Source organism: Vipera berus (assembly GCF_964194415.1).
Source record: "Vipera berus genome assembly, chromosome: 4".
NCBI classification, from domain to species: Eukaryota; Metazoa; Chordata; class Lepidosauria; order Squamata; family Viperidae; genus Vipera; species Vipera berus.
Genome location: NC_138206.1, coordinates 36,551,674 through 36,577,323, shown reverse-complemented (window position 1 = coordinate 36,577,323; position 25,650 = coordinate 36,551,674). Strand labels below are relative to the sequence as shown.

Sequence of the window (25,650 nt, the reverse complement as noted above, 5' to 3'; positions counted from 1 at the left end):
GTCAGAAGGTCATAAAAGGTGATCACACAATCTTGGGACACAGCAACGGTCATAAATGTGAACCAGTTGCCAAGCATATGAATTTTGATCACATGATCAGTGGTATTTTGCAAAGGTAAGGTCGTGGTTGTGAAAAATGGTGATAAGTCCCTTTTTCCAATAGCGTTGTAATTTTGAATTGTCACTAAATGAACTGTTGTAAGTTGAGGATTGCCTGTATAGGTAATAGAAAAACCTCTTACTGTGTTTAGTATCTTTGAACCAGATCAATCACTCTAATGATGTTCTTGGTTATAGGTCATAGTGCCAATCCTTTCATGGTCAAGTGACACAACGACTCCAATAATAAATGATCCTGAGAAATTTCCTACACAATTATCTATAATTTGCAAATATTCTCCTTTTAAGAATGAAGATGAATTGATGAATCAGTTTAATGCCATTTATGGAAAAACAGGTGAGTTTACAACTTAAATTTAAATATTAAATCCAGTTATGCAATATCAATATTGCTCTATTGTCGGAAGAGTACTGTGAGCTGGACCAAGGTAGGAAGCAGCAGAAATTAACATGGGTCAACTGAGATTGTAGCAATTAGCAAAACTAAACTAAAACAATAGACCAAAGATATAGGCACTATTGTTTCAACACTGAAGGAGACAATGGCTGCAATTAGTACATAGATATTTTTCCAGCAATTAGCAAGTGCAATAAAGAATTTTAAATTGACCTTTAAGCATCTTGAAGTTCAGAATATCACAGAGGCCTCTCCGGATAAATCAGGCTTTCTGTTCTTGAACCTAATATCCAAGTGAGTCTGCACCTCCTTAGAATGCAATATAGACTTCAGAATCAAAGAGACGGCATTCTGCATAATCAGTATCTTCAGAAATTGGAACCGTTAGTCATCCCTCATGTTCTTTGCAGCAAATCATTTCTCAGTTGCTGTATGCATGTATGAAGGCCCTAAAGTAACTTTGTTGTTGACTAACATACAAAACTTCCAGCCTAGAGAATAATTAAAGGAAAACTAAAAATGGTTTTGCAGATTATGTAGATTAAATAAATGACTTGGAAGGCCATATTTGGGTTACTCATTTGAAGCAAATTCTGAATAAAATTTATTTTAAATAGAAATTAAATGTGCCTTTTTAGTACAATTAAAATAGAAAATGTATTTTATGAATAATGTATTTTATATTTGAAACAAGCCCTTATGATGACTTAACTTCTTTTTTGTGCTTTCCCTATAAATATGCACAAAGTGGTTTACTTCATAAATTTATGTACACGCTTTTCAGTTAGTGTAAGATCTAGATGAACAAAGTTCATGAGAAAGATGAATAAATCCTTATTTTATGACGATAGCAGAAGTATAAAAAGATCATGCTGATACTGCTTTTATTGTCAGAAGCAACTTTGGACTGGAGTAACAGAATTCTGTTTTTCTGGTGATAACAAAAATGGTGTCTTCTATTGTATATTCTTAAAAATTGAGTTGCACACAAAGAAGGATTTTAATGTAGAATACTTAAGTATCCATACATGAATAGTTCTTAAAAAAAGATAAGCTGTTGTATTTTATCCATTATAGTGAATCTTCACTGACATTATACAGTAAGATTGTTTTTTGAAAAAAAACAATACAACCTGTTATTTACATATTCATACCTAGGAACTCTGCTTGTGATATACAATCTGAAGCTCACATTGAATGGGGAGCCAGAACTTGATATTCTAACAGATGAGAAGGATATATTGATTGGTAGAACTCCAGAGAAGTAAGTTACTATGAAAAAGAAAGTAAGAATATTGTGCAAGTTAAAAAAAATGTTTACAAGAAGCAAATTTGTTCTGAAATCTGATATCTACTGATCACACATGTATTATATATCTCTTTGAAAGATAGAGCCCTAAATTCATTCTTTCCATAGAAATTTCAGCCCATTATAGTACTAGGCATTTTTTGAAAATATATTCACAAAACACTATCTTGGAAATATATATATAAGTTCAAATTATTTAGCATGTTTATCTTGTTGTTACTCAAGCATAGGAAGAATAGCTTTGTTCTTGGTTGCTTCCAGTATATTGTTTCCAGTGTTAAAAATCTGTGTGTGTGTGTGTGTGTGTGTGTGTGTGTGTGTGTGTGTGTGTATACATATACACACACACACGTCATTTCCTTAAATACAGTTTGAACTATTTTTTATGAAAGTAATTTTTAACAAAATATTTGGGCTTTGTAATATGACAAAATGTTGTAGTTCCTATATCTTTTAAAACATTGAGAAATGTCAAGGATTCTGTCAAAGATAACTGTATCTTTATAATGGTACTGCAGAATTCAGCATTCCAAATATTTGCATTCTTAAAAACAATTTCAATGTTTTAAGAAAGACCTGTATTATTTTTTCTTTATGAAAACAGTTTACTCAGTAAGGAACATATCTTACCTGAAACCTGTGGTTGAAGGTTGTTAATCATTCAGCTCAAGAGTCAATTTCTTCTCCAGCAAATGAATAGTATTGGCATCCCAAAGTAATTCAGTTTATTTTCAGCTTTCTCTGAAAAATGTTTGTATGCCTTTCTTGGAAAGTAATTGCACAGTATCTTAGTTTTGTATATTTTCTTTCACATTGGTAATACACTTCATTGTCTCTAACCAGTACAACTCTAATTGAAATTCATTTGGCCTTAAATGTTTTCTACACCAGCTATCCAGAAGAAAAATCACTAAGAGCTTATACAGCTATATTGTATCTCAACCCACGAATGAGGATATTCATTCAAGCTGAGAAAGTCAAAACCAAGCATTTGCCTTTCTGTTTTTACAGGCCCAGGTGAGTCAGCTTCGCCTACATATATAAAGGCATATATTTAAATGTTCAAAGCAATGTGCTTGAAAGCATTAGCAAACACTTCTTTGGCCCCAGCGACAAACTGATTTGGATTTAGAATAATGTATGATCTGAGTCAAACTAAAATCAGAGTGAACTCTTTAAAAGTAAGTCAACTGTGACCTAGAGTTTAGAACACTTTAAATAAAATAATCACCTTTAGCAACAGTGGGGTAGGCTTTATTTGATTTATTCTTATTGCTTGAATTTCTGTTTTAATGTTGTTTCTGGGGGGGGGAAACTGCTGAATAATGCAAATTTTATATTTTGTTTTATTTTCTAACGAACCTCTAGTATTATAATACTGTCACTTGCTCAGGTAGACCAGATAGGAAACATGACCAGATAAGCTAATTTTACCTTAGTTAAGGTTGCATTAGCAGAATCTTGAAAGTCTCAAAGTACAAATCTCAAGCTGCCTCCTTTACAAATATGAGAAGGTAGGGTATGTCTTTTCTGAGTCTCTGTCTGCCCGTTAAGTAGCTGTGATTCTTAGCTATCTGTTCCCTAGGCAAAATTTATTCACCTTCCTTTGCAAGGTCTTTCTCACTTACCATTACAAATACAATGTGGATTTAGAAGTTTAGTAATTAATATCCTGGAACTAGTTATGGTGAGGCTGAAAACTGACCCAGTTCTGAGTAATCTTGGAGCTGAAAACTATAAAGTGAAGGGGAAAGTATATGCCACATAATATAATCCATGGAAGCATGGAGTAGCTATACCTCCCAAGATATTTCTGAGCATATTAATCCTAATAGTATACCTCCAGGACTTAATCTACCCCGACACATATGGGTGACATACAATAGAATTAGAACGACTCATGGGGTGTGTGCCAATTCTCTGTATAAATGGGGAAAGACACCTTCAGCACAATGTGATTGCGGGGCTCCCCGACAGACTATCCAACATATAGTGAGGGAATGCACTAATAGAAGATACCCAGGAGATTTTAAGGACTTCCTCTGCGTAACAACGGCAGCTACTGACTGGATCTCCAAACTCGACATTAAACTCTGAAATGTTATTTCTGCTTTCCTCTTAGGTTTTATAATTGCTTCTTTTTAAAAAAAATTGTTTTAACTGTTCTAACTTGTAAATATGAAGTGCTTTTAATTCTGTGTGTGACCAGCCATACGCTAAATAAATAAATAAAATAAAATAAATAATATAATCAGCACTGTGAACTTTGAGGAGAGAGGACAAACTATCCCACTGATCTCTCAGTTTTGCCTACTTGAAAAATAATCATTTAGGATCTAATCTGGGTTGGTCACAGGGACCAGAGGTTTTGTCTTAATAATTATTTAATCTTGTACGAGAACAACAAATTAAATATTTTAACTAATTCCATGGTACCTGCCAGGATGGCTTCTATGTTTTGCAGATATAGCCATTTTAGACAGAGAAGAAAACTGAAACCCAGTTCACAATATTTGTTAGCTTCAAATCCTGCTTCAGTTGTGGACTATTGAGGCTGGTTTTTGAAGGCTTCTAGAAACTCCTGAAACCTTATAGAAATTTAGCTTATCACAGGAAACTTGTCTTCATTCTACTCTAAACAATTATATAATGCAAAAGACACATCCATGGACAGAGTTCTACAGATATCTTAATTTATGCATAAAGGGAGTTTTATGTTATCATTTATTTGGAGCCCAGGTGGTGCAGTGATTAGAGTGCAGTATTGCGGGCAAACTCTAGATGTTTGATCCTGATGGGCTTCAGATTGACTCAGTCAGCCATTCTTCCAAAGTCAGTAAAATGAGGAGCCAGATTGTTGGAGGCAATAGGCTAACATTGTAAACCGCCCAGTGAGTGCTGTAAAGCACTCTGGGACAATATATAAGTCAAAGTGTTGTTGCTATTACTATTGTGCAAATTCCCCACGCAATAAGTAAAATGTACAGAAGTACTGGGAAAAGGAGTAAACAAGACGTAGTTCTCCATATGCATAGGAGGATATAAATATCTTCACCTGTAAAATGCAAATAATGAGGGCTTAATTTACAGATATAAATTGTAAATAAGATATATGCTTTTTTGTGTGTGTGCTTTTGACTCTGGCAATTACCTGGGCTGGTTCCTGGAGTTTTCTTGGCAAGATTTTGGAAGTAGGTAGCATTCCTGCCTCCTAGGTCTGAGAGTGACTGGCTCAAAGTTATCTAACAAGAACTCACAGTCTCCTGGTTTCTAGCAGGTGCCTTAACCATTACACCAGACTAGCCCTTTGTATGCATATTAATTCTGTGAAATTCATGTTTTATGCTTTAATAGGATGTATCCATATATATCATCTTCATTCAAACAAATTGCCACTGATGAATTACAGAAGGCGCAAATGGAACTGAAGGCTGGTATGTAGTATCCAATATTCATATTTATATTTAGATAGATAGATAGATAGATAGATAGATAGATAGATAGATAGATAGATAGATAGATAGATAGATGATAGAGATATATACATACACACATAATTTAGTTCTATTATTGCCAACTTGTTTTTTTAATATTTATTATGTTATCATAAAAAATAAAATACAGAACAGTAAAACAAACAAGCAAAATGAAACACAGCAAAACATACATTCAACCCAAACAATAACAAAAAAGAAAAAATAGTGTGCAAAAAAAGAAGAAAAAGTGATCAATTAAATTTAACATTTAACATGTAGGATCCACCCTGGCTGGATGTTGAAAGAAGAAAAAGCAGTAAATTCCCCTTCCCTTTTACCCACACGCACACACAAACACATATATAAAACGAAAAAGCAGTCAAGCTCTCTAATCTCCTAGTTGTTTGAAATTTACCTAATTTTTACCTTCACGGAAAAAATAGTCTGGGTTAAAGAGAAATAACTGCATGTTTTGGGAAACCAGTAGCTAATACCTCTGCAATAACAGAATACAAAATGTTAGTTTTAAAATATAAGTTGCAAATAAGGGAAAATTGCGTGTGAAAAATAAATGTCACACAACATGGAAAATGGAAAAGTTTTATTTATCAATTTCATCAGTTTTTACTTTGGCTTCTCATGCCTACAAAACCAACTTTTAGTTGAATTCAGGCAATGTTCAGAGATTTATTATTTATTTATTATTTAGATTTATATACCGCCCTTTCCCGAAGGACTCAGGGAATGTTTAATGTTTTACAGGATGTTTAAAAGAAAAATCAATACAAAAGTTAAAACAATTAAAAAAGATTAAATGAAACCCTGAGAGAAAATAAAAACCCCAGTTAAAATTAAAAATTAAAAATTCTCAGCCTGGGCCAGAGAGCTCGGAGAGCCATGTCTTCAAGCTCAGTGCAGGGAGATCTTTTGTGCTACCGTATTTTCCGGCGTATAAGACGATTGGGCGTATAAGACGACCCCCGACTTTTGAGAAGATTTTCAAGATTTTTCGTCTTATACACCGGAAAATAATTACATGCCAGTTGCCAAGTGTCCGACACAAGCCCGATTCAGCCCCGTCTGATGCAGATGGTGCAAAGCCTCCCTTTTGAAGCCCAAAGGGGCTTTTCCTTCCACCCACCCTTTGGAATAAACGCAAGAGCTGCGTTCACACGACGCGCTCTTCCAGGCCAGACTCTGCAAACGGCATGCCAGAAGCCGCAACCACCACGAGAACTCCGAGTCCCAGCCTTTCGGCAGCCTGCACGGCCGAGCGCAATCCGGCTTTGAAAGCACATTTGCAGACAAAGCAGCCACCGCGTCTGCAGCCAAGCCCCGCCCGGGAGGCGGTCAGCCAGGCGGGCCCAGAAGACGCGCTGGAGAGCTGGGCTTGGGGCAGCCATGCCGAGGCCAGCTGGCGAGGGCCGCTGCATGGTCTGCGGGTGAGAGGGGCGCCAGGCCGCCAAGTACCGCTGTCCAGACTGCCGGGAGAGATAGCGGGTAGCAGGGCGCGCTCTGCTTATGCTCAGATGCCGCTTGGGCGAGGGGGAGGGGCTTCCTGCCGCTCCCAGGGTCTGGCGTTTGCAAGGGGGAGGGGAAGGGGCTTAGAGGCTCTTGGGGGGTGGGAAGGGAGAGTCACGAAGGAGGGGGGATTGGACTAAGGAGGCTTGAAATTGCTTTGCAAGAACGGGGGCGCTCGATTTATGTACTATTTTCCGGCGTATAAGACGACTGGGCGTATAAGACTGCCCCCCAACTTTTGAGAAGATTTTCATGGGTTCAAAAGTCGTCTTATACGCCGGAAAATACGGTACTCCCGTTCATGAAATGATCATAAATCAGGTGCCAACTAGAATCAACTTTAATAGTTTTGCTGTGTGTATGTCAGATTGAAGAAGCATTTCTCCAAAATAGTTTAACAAATTCTTTTGCTTATGCTTGTAGCTGAAAATGCTGTGACAGAAGTAAAGGGCAGACTAAAACAGACTTCCTTGTATGAAGATAGTGAGGTATTGAACCAGAAATAACATTAACAGTATCTTATATTGATCAGAAGTTTTCTTTTCAGAGATCAGTATCCTTTGTGGTTATCCCCAGTATAAAGCTCACTGAAATCAATCAGTGATAAATATGGAATCGGAGAAGTGTGATAAACCCTTCTCAGGATTACATTGGCTTGTAGATAGCCATACTCCAAATGAAATGCCAAAAAATATTTTATTGTTTTCAGTATATTTGTACATATTGCTTCTTTATATGCACATTTATACTATTTTGCTGAACCTGCATTTTTTGCAAGCAAGATTCTATGATATGTCTTTAGATACATATATGCTATATATAATGCATACAATTTTTATTTTAAAGATGCATTGTAAAATTCATAGAACTGAATTTATGGGGTTTCAGCCAAAAGGGTATAATTAAATGATTCTATGATTTTTATGTTATATTTACCTTTTATTTACAAATATTCCCAAATGGCTTTGGACAGCTGATCACATAAATAAAAAATAATGCATAAATCTCTAACCTTCTATAAACTCAAAAAGGCATAGCTAGATTGCTGATTTAGGACATCTTACATTTACTAGTGAAGACTGTACCTGAAAAAGAAAACAGAATTTACTGTCAAAATTAGGTTCATGAGGTATACTAAAGGTGCCCTCTTAAAAACCTGAGGCATGGAGCAGACCATATGGCTCTAGGTCAGGGATGTCAAACTGCCGGCCCATGGGCCAGATGTGTCACATGGAAGCCGCGCCCACCCCATTGCCGGCAGTGAGTGGCAAAACTGTCCCGATATGTTGCGCAATGTCACTTGATGTCACGAGTTTGACATGTCTGCTCTAGGTAATTAAATCATGTAAAGAAGTGTATACTAAATAAATACTTTGATTTGGCTTGGGAAATAATCAATTCAATATAGTACTCTTCATGGGAGGTGAGGCATCTCTGAGCAGTTTTCTTCACCATGTGGCCTGCTATGTTTAGGTGAGCTGCAAGGGCTGCACACAAGGACCATATTGCAGTAATCCAACTTTGGAAGAATTATATGTGTATCACTAGAGCAGATTTATCTTTATTTATCTTAACTGGTTTCTCCATTATGCTTGTTACACAATCTGTGAAGCCAGCAGTTCGAATAAAAAGGGGGAGAAATAGGGGGGGGGGGCAAAACAGCATTATTTTTTAAACTATACCCATCCAATTAAAAGGGTTGATACTCTTGATCAGTATTGTTGCATACCAGCTTTCAAAATACAGCAGGAGTTAGTTTTTAATCTATACCCTACAATATCTAACACAATTTTTTTGTATATATATTTTATTAGAATTTTTTAACATAACATAAATCATTCAGTAATTTGTAAACAGTATGTTGTCTGGGTAACACTGATAAGACAATCTTTAACAATTAATTTCTATGATCTACTGTATATTCCATTTGTTAATTTCATTTGATTTCCTCTTTCCCCAAAGTATCTTTCTTTGCAAAACATTAGATTAAAACAATTCTCATAATTTTAATTAACAACAATTAAGTATATAATTTCAACAATCCTGTTTGTCATTTTAATTGCCTTATCGTAAATCCTGTTACTGTGTTTATTTCAGTTTATTTCTCCCCCCAGATTCTAAATACAGGTGAAACTCGAAATATTAGAATATCGTGCAAAAGTTCATTTATTTCAGTAATGCAACTTAAAAGGGGAAACTAATATATGAGATAGACTCATTACATGTAAAGCAAGATAGTTCAAGCCTTGATTTGTCGTAATTGTGATGATTATGGCTTACAGCTCATGAAAACCCCAAATCCACAATCTCAGTAAATTAGAATATTGTGAAAAGGTGCAATATTCTAGGCTCAAAGTGTCCCACTCTAATCAGCTAATTAAGCCATAACACCTGCAAAGGGTTCCTGAGCCTTTAAATGGTCTCTCAGTCCGGTTCAGTAGGAATCACAATCATGAGAAAGACTGCTGACCTGACAGTTGTGCAGAAAACCATCATTGACACCCTCCATAAGGAGGGAAAGCCTCAAAAGGTAATTGCAAAAGAAGTTGGATGTTCCCAAAGTGCTGTATCAGAGCACATTAATAGAAAGTTATGTGGAAGGGAAAAGTGTGGAAGAAAAAGGTGCACAAGCAGCAGGGATGACCGCAGCCTGGAGAGGATTGTCAGGAAAAGGCCATTCAAAAGTGTTGGGGACTTTCACAAGGAGTGGACTGAGTGGACGAATCCTGGACATGGGCTTCAAATGTCGTATTCCTCTTGTCAAGCCGCTCCTGAACAACAAACGTAAGAAGCGTCTTACCTGGGCTAAAGAAAAACAGACCTGGTCTATTGCTCAGTGGTCCAAAGTCCTCTTTTCTGATGAGAGCAACTTTTGCATCTCATTTGGAAACCAAGGACCCAGAGTCTGAGGAAGAATGGAGAGGCACACACTGCAAGATGCTTGAAGTCCAGTGTGAAGTTTCCACAGTCTGTGTTGATTTGGGGAGCCATGTCATCTGCTGGTGTTGGTCCACTGTGCTTCATTAAGTCCAGGGTCAACGCAGCCATCTGTCAGGAGATTTTGGAGCACTTCATGCTTCCTTCCGCAGACGAGCTTTATGGGGATGCTGACTTCATTTTCCAGCAGGACTTGGCACCTGCCCACACTGCCAAAAGCACCAAAACCTGGTTCAATGACCGTGGGATTACTGTGCTTGATTGGCCAGCAAACTCGCCTGACCTGAACCCCATAGAGAATCTATGGGGCATTGCCAAGAGAAAGATGAGAGACATGAGACCGAACAATGCAGAAGAGCTGAAGGCCGCTATTGAAGCATCCTGGTCTTCCATAACACCTCAGCAGTGCCACAGGCTGATAGCTTCCATGCCGCGCTGCATTGAGGCAGTAATTGCTGCAAAAGGGGCCCAAACCAAGTACTGAGTACATATGCATGCTTATAGTTTTCAGAGGTCTGATATTGTTCTATGTACACTCCTTGTTTTATTGATAGCATGTAATATTCTAATTTTCTGAGATTGTGGATTTGAGGTTTTCATGAGCTGTACGCCAAATCATCACAATTATGACAAATCACGGCTTGAACTACCTTGCTTTGCATGTAATGAGTCTATCTCATATATTAGTTTCCCCTTTTTAGTTGCATTACTGAAATAAATGAACTTTTGCACAATATTCTAATTTTTCGAGTTTCACCTGTATTCTTACTAGTGACAATTTTTTCAACAGTTAACTATATTTACATTGGTGGATTTAATTCTGTTTTTTCCCTATAAGCCCTCTCATAATTTTATATTTCTTAATAAGTAAAAAAAGTAGAAAGAGAAAAGAATAGAGGAGAGAGACCAAAAAAAAGAAGAAAAAGGAAAAAAGAAGAAAGAAAAGGGGAAAAAAGAAAGACAAGAGCACTTAGATACAAAAAATAACATACAACTTAAAATATGTATCCCTCCTAATTTAATATATATTTATTCCCTCAATTTCTTATTCTTTTTGACCATAGCTAGTAATATATTTACCATATTTTTCGGACCATAAGACGCACCGGACCATAAGACGCACCTAGTTTTTAGAGCAGGAAAACAAGAAAAAAAATTATTTCTTCTCTCTCTCTCTCTCTCTCTCTCTCTCTCTCTCTTTCTCTCCCTCCCTCTCCCATTGTCCCTTCCTTCCTTCCAGTCGCCATTAAATGGATTGGACTTCAGGCAATGCTGAGCGTTACTCGAAATATTTTACATGGGTTATTGTTTGAATTATCCTTCACTAATCCCGCAAGATGGGGTACCAGCAACTCTTTATTTTGCATCCCAGAGAAATTATGAGAGAGGATTGCAGCGGGGGTCTTGTAGAGACAAGAACTATGGCTGGGCCGCTAACACGTTTATAAGCAAGCATGGCTTGTGGTTTGTCACCATTGCAGATGTAACCTGAGAATTTTCACTTTGTCTGGAATTAAAGAAACAAAACAAAACCATGGATCCCTTTTTAAAGTTCACTTGGTTGACGGCTTCCTTCCATACTCTTCCCAGCAGAGAAAAGAACATGAAACTTAGCTAACTAGATTAGGGACAGTTTGGGAACTTTTTACCAATCAGGCCCAACTTACTGAGGCTCATTTGTTTTGCTTGTCACTTAAAACAAACTTGTGGCTCCTTGTGATGTGCAGACTTCCTTCTCTCTGAATTGCAGTTCCAGATTGTTTACCAGATGTTAAACGGGATCTCTTCTCAGAAATGCAGCTGGCCCTCTGTTTGCTTTCACTCGTTTTCCCACTGAAAATCTGAGCCACTCACCTTGCTTGTCTTTGTGCAATAGGAAATGGTCCGTGTGTGAAACGGAGTGAGGGAGATTGCCAGAAATGCGAATCGGCAAATTCTGGCAAATCCCTCGCTCGGTTTCAGCTTCCCTTGCTACAAGAGAAAGCAGGCTGAAACGAGGCAGATTGCAGCATTCCTGGCAATCTGCCTCTTTCAGTTTCAGCCTGCTTTCTCTTGTAGCAAGGGAAGCTGAAACCGAGCGAGGGAGAGTGCAGGAGCGTGAGATCGGCGTTTCTCAGCACGTGCCGATTCGTGCTCCTGGCAATCTCCCTTACTTTCCACTTGCGGAGGTTGGGGCTGGCCATACAGATCACCTTCGGACCATAAGATGCACCCTCGTTTCCCCCCCCACTTTTGGGGAAAAAAGTGCGTCTTATGGTCCGAAAAATACGGTAATCTTATTTAAACTTTAAGCATTCCATTCAGTAGTTCTAATCATCTAATCCTTTAACTCTCATTCAAAACACATTTTTATGCTTTTCTTATCGTCACATTTAAATAACTAAAACATTTGCTTTGTTTAAATCATTTCAACTTTTTTTAACATAAAAAACATTAAGAAAAAAGAAAAAAAATCATCCCTCTAAGAATAATATATTTCAAAGTTTTTCCATTTCTTTAGCTATATTAAAACAAATGTTTCTTTTTAAAGTATTCTCTCTGATAAGTTCCATCATCTATTTTCTCGATTTCCATTTTAGTCTTTTTTCTCTGGCCATTGCCTTTCTTAATCAGTATGTTTTGCTGCATCATTTGTTTCCCTGTAAAGAATTTTTTCTCATTCTTTTCCTTCTCTTCAAGGTTGCTTGGATGTGTTGAAATATTTCCCATTTGAATTAAATCATGATTTTTTATTTTATACAGTTCCATCTTTAGGTCTCTATCCTCAGATTTATGTTGTCATCTCTACTGTATTTTCCTGGGAAATTTCTTGGAGTGAAATTAAGTTGGAAATAAGTTGATTCATGCTCTCAAGGTTATTCTGCATTTCTTTGTAGTTTAAAGTCATTGTCCCTTGAAATTGTTGCTGCTTATCATATGTTTCCTTTTGTGAAGTATTCATTGCTTCAGCTTTATTACTCTCACTTTGTTTACACAGCTGCATTTTCTAAAAACTTTGAGAGTCAGAGAAAAAAAATCCCCACCCACCAGCAGTTGTCAGCATTTGCTCACTTTTCAGGTCTTCTAGTCTTTTTTCTCTCTCTAAAGGGTAAGTTTCGCCGCTTCGGATAACCAAAAGGAGGGAGCAGAATCTCCCTTCCCCTTTCCTTCTTCGGAGATCTCTTATTTTGGCAACTTTCTTCTTCAGGAAAATAAGTAGGATAGATAAAATCAATATTCTTACCCAGATTCAAGCATGCTGTTTTAAATCCGCTTAATTTAAAAGCTTATGACTTCTGTTGTTTCCAACTATGGCTGAACATGCAGTTAGTCAGCCTTTTCTTCTGTTGGTTTCTGGGAGGCTTCTCCTGGACCATTCGGAGACACCGCCATCTCTCCTAAGTTCCTGGGATTTCCTTCCTTCATTCCACCCCTTCAGGGTGGGTTCTGGCCCCTTAGGGTCCCCAACAAAAAGAAATTCCAGCTGAAGAGTTCGGCATTCCGAATCTTCAGACTGCTCGCTGGAAAACAGGAACAGGAAGTCTCTAACACAATTTCTATTTACATTAAAAACATTGGGTAAAACAAATTCTAGAAACACTGTAAAATATCAACATAAACCACACTTATCCTTGCTTCCTGATTGTGTTAGTTAAGACAGTTAGATAGGTTAGTTGCTGAAAAATAAAGGCTATTAACATTGTTAATTCCACTTTATTGAAAGTTTTCCTTGCATGACCTTTAAACAGCAGGAAAATTTTTCACATCTTGTTAATTGCCTGTTTACTACTGCCGGGTTTTCACTAAGCTATCTTAGCTTTGGGTTCATTTATTTTAAAACAATGTTTAGAAAGCAATTCTCATTTTGGATTTCATCATGATAATTGAAGCCTAATTATACCTTTCCAAATCATTATATTCTTTGGGAATAATCCTGTTATTAATCCCTACTGTGCTGAATTTTTATGCTTAAAGAGCTATGAGTTTTACTAATAATTCAAAGCTTCCAGCTAAATATATGTAGGGTCCACCATATGCTGGGTGTTGTTGTTGTTGTTAGCTGCGAAGTCGTGTCCGACCCATCGCGACCCTATGGACAACGTTCCTCCAGGCCTTCCTGTCCTCTACCATCTTCTGGAGTCCATTTAAGCTCACGCCTACTGCTTCAGTGACTCCATCCAGCCACCTCATTCTCTGTCGTCCCCTTCTTCTATTGCCCTCAATCTTTCCCAGCATTAGGCTCTTCTCCAGTGAGTCCTTCCTTCTCATCAGGTGGCCAAAGTATTTGAGTTTCAATTTCAGGATCTGGCCTTCTAAAGAGCAGTCAGGATTGATCTCCTCTAGGACTGACCGGTTTGATCGCCTTGCAGTCCAAGGGACTCGCAGGAGTCTTCTCCAGCACCATAGTTCAAAGGCCTCAATTCTTTGGCGCTCAGCCTTTCTTATGGTCCAACTTTCACTGCCATACATTGCAACTGGGAAGACCATAGCCTTGACTATACGCACTTTTGTTGACAGGGTGATGTCTCTGCTTTTTAGTGTGCTGTCTAGATTTGCCATGGCTTTCCTCCCCAGGAGCAAGCGTCTTTTAATTTCTTGGCTACAGTCCCCATCTGCAGTGATCTTGGAGCCCAGGAAAATAAAATCTGTCACTACCTCCATTTCTTCCCCATCTATTTGCCAGGAATTGAGAGGGCCGGATGCCATGATCTTGGTTTTCTTAATGTTAAGTTTCAACCCAAGTTTTGCACTCTCCTTCTTCACCCGCAACAAGAGGCTATTTAGTTCTTCTTCACTTTCTGCCATTAGAGTGGTATCATCTGCGTATCTTAGGTTGTTGATATTTCTTCCGGCAATCTTAATTCCAACTTTTGATTCATCTAACCCTGCCTTTCTCATGATGTGCTCTGCATATAAGTTAAATAGGCAGGGCGACAGTATACAGCCTTGCCGGACTCCTTTCCCAATTTTGAACCAATCAGTGGTCAGTTCTCACTGTTGCTTCTTGGCCTGCATATAGGTTTCTCAAGAGACAAATAAGATGGTCTGGTACTCCCATCTCTTTAAGAACTTGCCACAGTTTGTTATGATCCACACAATCAAAGGCTTTAGCATAGTCAATGAAGCAGAAGTAGATGTTTTTCTGGAACTCCCTAGCTTTCTCCATGATCCAGCGTATGTTGGCAATTTGATCTCTAGTTCCTCTGCCTCTTCGAAATCCGGCCTGTACTTCTGGTAGTTCTCGATCCACATACTGCTGTAGCTTGTAGGATTTTAAGCATGACTTTACTAGCATGAGAAATGAGTGCAATGGTGCGATAGTTTGAACATTCTTTGGCACTGCCTTTCTTTGGAATTGGAATGTAAACTGATCTTTTCCAATCCTGTGGCCACTGTTGAGTTTTCCAAATTTGCTGGCAAATTGAGTGTAGCACTTTTACTGCATTGTCTTTTAAGATTTTGAATAGCTCAGCTGGAATACTGTCACCTCCACTAGCTTTGTTGTTGCTCAGCTTTTCTAAGGCCCACTTCACTTCACATTCTAGGATGTCTGGCTCGAGGTCAGTGACCACCTCATTGTGATTATCAGGGACATTAAGCTCATTCTTGTATAGTTCTTCTGTGTAATTTTGCCACCTCTTCTTAATCTCTTCTGCCTCTGTTAGGTCCCTACCATTTTGGTCCTTTATCATGCCCATTTTTGCATGAAACGTTCCCTTCATCTCTCCAATTTTCTTGAAAAGATCTCTGGTCCTCCCTATTCTATTGTTTTCTTCTATTTCTTTGCACTGTTCATTTAAGAAGGCATTCTTATCTCTTCTAGCTATTCTCTGGAATTCTGCATTCAATTGGGCGTATCTTTCTTTTTCTCCCTTGCCTTTCGCTTCCCTCCTTTTCTCAGCTATTTGCAAAGCTTCCTCAGACAGCCATTTTGCTTTCTTGCATTTCTTTTTCTTTGGGATGGTTTTGGTTGCTACCTGTTGTACAATGTCGCGAACCTCTGTCCATAGTTCTTCAGGCACTCTGTCTATCAGATCTAATTCCTTAAATCTATTTGTCACCTCTACTGTATATTCAACAGGGATATGATTTAATTCATACCTCAGTGGCCTAGTGCTTTTCCCTACTTTCTTCAGTTTAAGCCTAAACTTTGCAAGGAGAAGCTCATGGTCTGAGCCACAGTCAGCTCCTGGTCTTGTTTTTATTGACTGTATAGAGCTTCTCCATCTTTGGCTGCAGAGCATATAGTCAATCTGATTTCTGTGTTGACCGTCTGGTGATGTCCATGTGTAGAGCCGTCTCTTGGGTTGTTGGAAAAGAGTGTTTGCTATGACCATTGTATTCTCTTGACAGAATTCTATCAGCCTGTGCCCTGCTTCATTTTGCATTCCAAGGCCAAACTTGCCTGTTATTCCGGTTATCTTTTGGCTTCCTACTTTAGCATTCCAATCCCCCATGATGATAAGAACATCATTTTTTGGTGTTAGTTCTATAAGGTGCTGTAGAGCTTCATAGAACTGGTCAATTTCATCCTCTTCAGCACTGGTGGTTGGGGCATAGACTTGGACTACTGTGATATTGAATGGTTTGCCTTGGATTCGAACTGAGATCATTCTGTCATTTTGAGGATTGTATCCCAGTATTGCTTTTCCTACTCTTTTATTGACTATGAAGGCTACTCCATTTCTTCTGAGGGATTCTTGCCCGCAGTAGTATACCTGATGGTCATCTGAATTAAATTCACCCATTCCTGTCCATTTTAGTTCGCTGATACCTAAGATGTCGATGTTCAGTCTTGTCATCTCTTGTTTGACCACGTCCAGCTTTCCTTGATTCATGGATCTTACATTCCAGGTTCCTATGGAGAAAAAATCTTTACAGCATCGGACTTTCCTTTCACCACCAGACACATCCACAGCTGAGCGTCCTTTCGGCTTTGGCCCAGTTGCTTCATTCTTTCTGGCGCTACTAGTACTAGCCCTCTGCTCTTCCCCAGTAGCATATTGGACGCCTTCCGACCTGAGGGGCTCATCTTCCAGCGTCATATCGTTTTGCCTTTTGGTACTGTCCATAGGGTTTTCATGGCAAAGATACTGGAGTGGGTTGCCATTTCCTTCTCCAGTGGATCACGTTTTGTCAGAACTCTCGGCTATGACCTGTCCGTCTTGGGTGGCCCTGCACGGCATAGCTCATAGCTTCATTGAATTACGCAAGCCCCTTCGCCACGACAAGGCAGTAATCCATGAAGGGGATATGCTGGGTACAATACATAAATAGTCTTACATACTCCAAGTCAGGAAAGTAAAACACTTGTGCTAATTAACAACCAAATGTGTCTTATAAACCTTTCTGAGAGCCAGTCTACTAGAAATAAGATATTAATATAGTGGAAGTTCCATTGCTTTTTGGCAGTTTTACATGAGGAAATGCCAAATACAGTCCCTTTCATTAAGGGTAAAGGGATTCTTTAGCTAGACTATTAGTGCTAACCTCATGCATCCATATGCAGTATGAGTTGATATTGTATTTATCTGTAGCAATTATATGTATGTAACCTACTCTAAGCCTTAAATTATTAGTTATAGTGCCTTAAAACATTGCATCCTAGCATTTTCAAAAGTCTTCTGTGGTCTTCCAAATTCAGTCTCCCAAAGCCCTGTGGAAAACAGAAAAAGATGAAAGGGTGGTTCTCAAAGGATAAACTGTTCCTTGTGAGGAGGCTGCTTCTGAGAATGTTAATTTTCAAGATTCTCTCCCTCCTGGTTTCTTTAAGGATAGGTACTGGCAACATCCTCTCCCAGCCAGATAGAGTAGGATAGACAAATTCTAATAGAGGAAATGATCCTGAAGAACAAGCTCAGATATGGCCTTGGAGGGCAACTGTGCTAGCCAAGACTTTTGTGCAGTAGATACAGGCAGATTCTCAACAGCTAAGCTTTATAGATAGACTTTGGAATTCAAAAGTGAGGGCTCTTTCTCCCCCTTTATTACTGTGGGAAATGAAACTGGTATAAGCCAGAGAGAAAGAGAAGAAAGATGGAAATACATGTTGCTACATTTGAATCTGTGCAACTGAGGTATGAAGGCAGAAAGTGCTTTGAAATGACTATGAGGGAAATTGGTGGCTGGAGAGACATTGTGTGATTATGCTGGGTCAAAAAGTGGGCAGTTGCTGTTTCCTGGTCCAAGAGGGAGAACATGTTAGCTGAAGGATTCCCAGGGAGAAGATAAATGAAGAACCAGACAGAGAAATGTACTTTATCCCAAAACCAAGGTAGAAGGGAACAGAGAGATGCTGGAGCCCTCCAGGAAGCCTCAGACCAAAAATGGTCGGAGAAGAAAACCTGGAGGGAAGTATGTCCAGTTCACATTTATGACTGGTTGCAGCATTCCACAGTCATGTGATTGCATTTGATGGTATTTTTTGCCATTTTCCAGCAAAAAAAATAACCATTGGATAAGATGGATTCTGATTTATGACTACCTGGTTCATTTAACGACCATGGTGGCTTACTTAACAACTTTCATATAATAATCATAAGTCCAGTCATATTACAACTACAGTGATTTATGGCCAAAATTAGTCAAAAGCTGGGAGAGGGAGGAAAAAAACAGGAGAGGGAAAATTGGTAGGTAAACAACAGAGCAAGTGGTTGCTAGCAAATACAGTAGCTTTGGAAGAGAACTAGAAAAAACAGCCCTTTGAGAGGTAGGATGGGGGAGGAAACTGGATACATTGCTGAATCTGGATTTTCCCCTAATTTCTGTATAGAAATTTCTGAACACATGAAAAACAAAGCAAAACAGCTCCTTTGGTCTCTAGCAATTATTTTTCTGAAAGTCCTATGTATCCCCAGCCGTAAAACTACCATCAGTCACTCTTATATCACAAAAAGGGGTGAAGTGCATGATAATTTTTAAGTCCTAAAAATTGCTATTTTTCTTCATTGAGTGTGATAGACTGTATATTGTGCATGCTTCCTCCAAAATTGAGGTTCTAATTTAATTTATGGGCTTAATTCTACAAAATCAAGGCAACATCTAAGAATAAAATTTAATATTACATTGTCCTCCTCCAATTTGTTCCTTAATTTACACACTAAAATAGAATGAAATGCTATCTATGTGTCATTTATTTTAGCCTGCAGCAGGTAATCTTTTTGAAGGCAAGAAACTAAAGGGGCAACAGTAGTTTTCTGGCAGAATTTGTCTGCTTTATGTTTTACATTGTAGTTCTAATATTCAGTATACCACAATCACAAAAGCCAGGAACTGTATCATGGATATACAACTGACATATGTAGTTTTCCTACTCCTTCTTTAGCCTCAAAATGTTCTTCAAAATAAATACATTCATTTAAAAACAGTGAAATAACTTCTTTTTCTTTTCTGATATTGTGGGGGAAAAGTATTTGCAAGTTGTGTTACAAGACGCTCTGGATGAAGAAAAGAGAATAAGAGAAAAAAATGAAGAGAAAAAAAGGCAAGTTAAGACATATAATAATTTATTTTTTTGAAAAGGTATTGCAACTAAAGAAAGCCATACCTTTGCAGCACCTGTTTGAAATCTTCTAGCTTACACAATTGCTTGATGGAAGCACAGTCATTACCTGTTCAACAGAGCTTTGATGGCACAGTGATTAGAATGCAGTATTGCAGGCTAAATCACTGCTCACTATCAGGAATTTGATTCTGACCAACTCAGGATCAACTTCCATCCTTCCAAGATTGGTAAAATGAGGACCCAGGTTGTTAGGGGCAATATGGTGACTCTGTAAACTGCTTAGAGAAGGTTGTAAAGCACTATCAAGTGATATATAAGTCTAAGTGCTTTTGCTATCTTGATATGGCTCCTACTGAACTTCATAGTTGATGACATGTTTTTAGTCTGTTTAGCATTTTTTTCAGATTAGTTTTAACTAAACCATTATTTTTATAAATAACTTAAGGCATTGAACCTACATAATACTCCTTCTTCCATTTTCCCATAACAACAACAACTCTGTGAGATTAATGGGGCAAAGTGACTTTCATGAGCAGCTGGCTTTCATGCCTAAAGGTAGACTAGAAGGGCCAATTCCTTAAATGTCATTACCTAGTGCTCAGTTTTCCTCCATTCATACAGCTAATAAATTGGTTAATTCCTCAGTTTTACCTGGCGACCAGTTCTTACAAGAGTTCTTAGAAGGTTTTGCCAAATTTCTTCCATTTGAGAATTATGGAGGCCATGTGCTCTTAGGAACCTTCAGTGCAGCAGAAATTTTATTGTAGCCTTCCTAAGGCTTGCAATAATTCTGTCTATGACAGAAGGCAGTTCCTTTGACCTCATGGCTTTTGCTCTGCTATGGTATGCATTGTCAGCTGCGAAGCCTTCTATAGGCTTCATGTCCAATCAATTTAATTTGCCACAGGTGGACTCCAATCAGGAGTCAGAAACAATCAAGAGAAATGGGAGGCACCTGAGCTAAATTTCAAGCATTGCAAAGGATCTGAATACTTATGCCAATGTGATATTTCATTTTTTTTTCTTTTTAGTATATTTACAGACATTTCTAAAATTCTGTTTTCACTGGGGTACTGAGTATAGATTAATGAGGAAAAATGTATTTCAACAACTGTAGAATCAGACTGCAGCATAACAAAATTGACAAACATGAAGGAGGTCTGAATACTTTATGAATGCACTGTAAAAACACACGCATACGTGTAGTCTATATACTATATAGGTGTAGGTGTGCATGGGTCTGTATTAAAAGAAGAGAAAGAGGGTTTTTTCCCCTCTTATTTTGTTTCTTTTTAGAAATCTGAGAAGACCAAAAAAGTTATTCATAATATTTGGAATAAACATTCAGAACAGAAGTCAAGATGGAATGCTTATCTATAGCAATAATCGCTTGATTAGAATGTTTGAGAAATTGGGATCACGAAAAACTGTAGGACCATAGTAAGTTTTCTTCTTAATATGTAAGAATCACTTTTCTGTATTGTTTAAAAATTATTTTATTTACCTTAATTTGATTTAATTGGATCGGTTATAGATAAAATTTCTGATTATAAATAAAAATTATAAAGTATTATTTTTTTAAAAAACTGTCCAAACAATTTATGAAATTTGATATAAATAAAAGCATTTAGGACTAAAGTCATGATCCATTGTTTCATTATTTAACATCCATTTTCATCTTTTCAGTTTTGGTGCTGGAGCTGTGGGGATTGTAGATGTACCATTAGACATTATGGAACCCACACACAACAAGCAGGCTTTTGCCAACATTAAGGAATACAGGCACTTGCTGAAATCAACGGAAAATTATCTTAGTCAGTACTGGAAAGACATGGGAATAAGTAAGTAGCCACTGTTGAAGTTGATTCACGCAACCATAGTCTCATGTTATTTCTGTTAATACATTATGCTTCAGTGAGTCACCGGGGACATTAATGGGCTCATGGTCATGCACACCAGCCCTGTTCATAACTCCCATGCATACAGATGCTATCTTCTTTTCTACATTTATCAACAAGTTTCAAAGAAAGCTTTCTACTTGTAATTCACTTGAAGGCAAGTAGGGTTGGGAAGATTAGTAAGACAGAAAAGAGAAACAATTTCTGATTTGTCCCCCCTCAGTGTGGGAAAAGGGAGAATTAAGGCAGAAATGATAACATCCTTCATGTTAGGGTAATATGCATATATAATGTCTCCTTGAATGCAGATATAGAACAAACCAATAATGCAATATAAAAAAATATTGCATGGAATATCTATTTTATTAGTATTATTCAAAACAGTTATGGGAAATGGGCAGGGGCAGAATAACGTTTCTTTCAAAAGATCATTTATTTTGGCTCCTTTATAGCCAGCAATCTGTGGCTCCATTATTCCTATCAAGCTGAACTGTTAATATCAAACTGGTTATGATAAAAATAAGAACTTGAGGAAACAACTATTCTATTGGCATTTGTAAGGTGGTAGTTGGAATAATTTTTTCATGTTTAAATGTAAATGGTTAATAAATCCTTGGCAGGTGGAAAATTCATAAAGCATTGAAGCTTCTGGTGGTTACTAGATAGATTGAGATAGGTGGATCACAAACAAAGGATCTGGTTTCTGTCCTTCTAATGGATAACATTGCCAGAATCACCTCATCTGTTTTAATGTCCCCCACCCCATCCCTGGTCCTCACCCAATGCATTGTGTCCTGAATAGATGTTTCCTATAATCCCAGGCAAGCAACGTTGTTCCTTTCCTGGTGAAACATAACTCTGCCAGGATTTGAATCCCCATTCTCTCAGTAATCTACAGGATCACTGTAGGATGAAGAGTGTACTTTGGGCAAAAGAACAGAGGCTAAAATAGAATTAGTACTTTTTCAGAAACAGAAAGAGACAGAGAGCGTCAATTTGATGTAGTGGTTAAAGGCACAAAGCTTCTATAAACTGGGACATTATGAGTACTACTCCTTCCTTAGGCATAAAGCCAGCTAGCTGACCTTGGGCTAGTCATTTTCTCTCATCCCTAGGAAAAAGCACTGGAAAACCACTTCCAAAAATACTGCTAAGAAAATTGCCCAGACTTATTTCAGCCATCACCAGGAATCAAAACTGACTTGAAGGCACAATCTTCTCTCCACCATTTTGTATGGCTTATATTGCAAATTCAGCTGGAGACATCCAACTTTTAAACTTAACCAGAGCTCACTTGAATGACAGGATTATTGTTGTGAACACACAGTTATAGAAGACCTTTACTTATTTCATTTTAAGACTTTAGAGTAGGGGTGTCAAACTCGCAAGGTCACGTGACGTGTCGTGACTTTTTTCCCATTGCCAGAGCTGGGGTGGACACAGTTTTGGCATGATGTATCCGGCCCATGGGCTGATAGTTTGACACCCCTGCTTTAGAGGAAAACTGATAGACCCATGAAATTTATAAAAAAAATGCAGGTGGATTTGGGACCACTTTGTACATTGCGTAAAAAAGTTTAGAATTAGTGAGATCAAGCTGGAAATTGCAAAATAAACATGCTTAAAAATTATTTTATGTTGATTTGCTTTTGCAGTGTTAACACTGTAAACAATTACAATAGCTTTTTTCAGTCAAAATAAGACATTTTCCTCAAGAAAACAAACTCTATTTAAGTGCCTACACTGCTATCTTTGAGAGAAATTTCTTGTTGACACGTTCTTGTCCTTCTCCTGACTATGACCCAGCAATCTTCATAGTCTTCCAACTCAAATTGATCTGATAGAGATTATTATTGTTCTTTCACGGTAACGTATAATGTAATATTGGAACTATTTATTTTCCAAGGTCAAAAAGGAGAAAAGTTCTGGAATGATTTTGGATATCTAAGTGATAAATGGTATGAAAGACCTTCTGAGACAGTTCAGTATAAAAGAAGACGAGCAGCAGAAATTCCTAACATTGTGCAATGTGGTGAGTTTCTATAGCTAGGCAGTTTGAAAGAGGAGAAAAGGAGAAAAGATAGAATTCAGTGAATGTTTTTTAAAAGCCTTTTTTCCCTTTTACTTCAAAGAAGAGTTTGAGCTCTCCTCTTCATGGGTGCTGCATACAGCTGTGTTTTTCACTTCCTTCTTCACTGAAAAGGTCCTCTTGTAAACACTTCCTTTGTTTCATTTTTGCTGCCTTTAAAAGCAAACTATCAGGCAGCAGATGTAAAAGATTTCCTTCATGTTTTATTGTAAAGTTCACAGCATATAACATATATCTTTGTTAGCTTCACAGTAGAATAAAAAGGATTATAGGCAAGTATACTATTTGTTGAGAACAGTTCAGATAAAAAAAACCTTTTTTTTTCTTTTAATCTCTTCATGCGGTGGCATTCCTGGGGATGTTGAGATGGAAGATACAAACTGAAGTCACAATTTTTTAAAAAAAGTGTTTGATCTATTTTTGCAGGATCTTATTCAGCCTACTATTTTTCAAAGTGCGGCTTAAGATTTCTTTAATATCCATTTTCCTACTTGAAATATATACAATTCATAAGATTTATGTTTTGGTGCCCAACTTCTGATTTTTCTTTGCTAAAATATAAACACATGGTTGCCCCATCTAGATCTTGTCTACCATTTACAAGGTGAGGGAACTTAATCATTCCACCTTCCCTTGTGGGAAAAAGACATTGCTAGGCTACGTGTGTGTGTGTGTGTGTGTGTGTGTGTGTGTGCGTGCGTGTGTGTGTGTGTTGGGTGGGGAGCACATGCACAATTTTAATTGGGATTGTGAATTAGTTCAAGAAATTGTGCTGTAGATAAGGATTATCCTCCTTATATACTATACAGATATGGCCACTGTGTCACTAGACTTCAGTAAAGAAATCAGAAGTAGTGTAGCATGATGTGAATCCTATGTATCACAGAGATTTATGTGATTATGACTAAAATTACATGTATCCCTTTTAAATATCTTGGCTACAATTCCCAGAGTATTACAACAGAAGTTATAGATTGCAGAAGGGCAACATCATTACACATAAACCTTGTTTAACAACTGTCCTGTTTAGCAACTATTCAAAGTTACAACAGCACTAACAAAGTAACCATCCAGTAAAATATCTTAGAAGAATTTGAAGCAAAGTCTTTGATTCTGGAATGTGGCAGAGATAGCAGGAACCATGGAGGGATTGTCCTCATAGAATTTACAGACTAAGGCTGGATTTGGTTTGGACCTGGATTTGGACCTGTTATGGTTGTTCAGATTCTGTTCTTACGTTCCTAGATGAGCAGGCTGTAGGATGGGCTATGCCGATGTGCAGTGCATACCACTTTGTAGATCTGCAGCATTTGGGGAGACAGCCCTTCTATATGTATTATCTTTTCTTTGCAAATGGCATTTTTTCCCTATGGATATTTGTTTGTTGGGATTTGTCAGTGGCTGTGTTGGAGAGACAGAGAAGTGACCGTGATTGGCTGCTAGGCTTGACCAGTGACAGCGATGGATTCAGTGTTTCTGGGCTGAGGGAACCCAGTTACACAACTATGATAGGAATGTGACCTTGATAGCTGCTGCCAGTGAGAAAGTAGTTGAGGACTTTGGATGAACTGGATATGGAATGAAGCAACATTGGCATACTTAAGGATGATCTCTGAAGAGAGCAGGATTTAGGTTTATATCCACTGTTGCCCTACTTGATCTTTCTGCAGTTTTTGATACCATCGACCATGGTATCCTTTTGGATTGACTAAAGGGATTGAGAGTGAGAAGCACAGTGTTGTGCTGTTTTGCTTCTTTTCTCTGGAGTCAATCCCAGTCAGTGGTAATTGGGGGAAAGACAGTTATGTGTTTCTCTAGAATAACAAATGTCATACAATATATCTCTCTCTCCATTGTTACCAGTTTGTTTCTGGGTTCATTCCACATATCTGGGACAATAATGCCAGTCCCAATTGTGGTCTCTAAACAAGCACTACTAAATGAGGAAGTAATATATTTAATTATATTAAATATTTTTAATCTACTTTTAGTCTATCTCTAATCTTCTTTTAATAAAATCTAAATTTAAATTGAATGCAGTTTTTGTTCTGGTTGTCCTAACTTCTTTTGGTCTTTTCTTCACTAATTTTTTTTTAGAGTAGCTTATCATCCAAACACTAAGTGAAATCCAGAGATCTGGGAAAATATGCTCTTTAAATATGTATTTCAGGTCTGAGTAGTATTGCATATTTCATAATACTTAGCTTAGGTTCTGATTAATGTTTGAGTGGGAAATCCCAGGCTGAAGCTAGATTTTTTTAAAAAAAACTGCTGCCATTTTGACTTCAGGGAAACCACATAAATGTGATTACCAGGTGTTGATTTTAATTTGAAGGAAACTATTTTAATCACCCAAAAATTTCTAAGCTAATTTCAGATAATAATAGTATTATTCTGAAAGAAAACTCCATAGCTTAAC

General features: G+C 37.8%; 1 protein-coding gene across 5 annotated transcripts in view; it reads left to right on the top strand.

Moving 5' to 3' along the window:
- MORC1 (MORC family CW-type zinc finger 1) overlaps positions 1 to 25,650 on the top strand; it is an 86,008-nt gene that overhangs the window by 37,350 nt on the left and 23,008 nt on the right. For all 5 annotated transcript variants that reach the window (XM_081327302.1, XM_081327301.1, XM_081327299.1 and 2 more), the window contains 9 exons: positions 298 to 457; positions 1,676 to 1,781; positions 2,718 to 2,843; positions 5,181 to 5,260; positions 7,247 to 7,311; positions 19,150 to 19,223; positions 20,541 to 20,684; positions 20,931 to 21,085; positions 23,049 to 23,174. In XM_081327302.1, coding sequence (XP_081183428.1) covers positions 424 to 457; positions 1,676 to 1,781; positions 2,718 to 2,843; positions 5,181 to 5,260; positions 7,247 to 7,311; positions 19,150 to 19,223; positions 20,541 to 20,684; positions 20,931 to 21,085; positions 23,049 to 23,174 — 910 coding nt within the window. In that variant the 5' untranslated portion in view covers positions 298 to 423. The remainder of the gene's footprint in view (positions 1 to 297; positions 458 to 1,675; positions 1,782 to 2,717; positions 2,844 to 5,180; positions 5,261 to 7,246; positions 7,312 to 19,149; positions 19,224 to 20,540; positions 20,685 to 20,930; positions 21,086 to 23,048; positions 23,175 to 25,650) is intronic.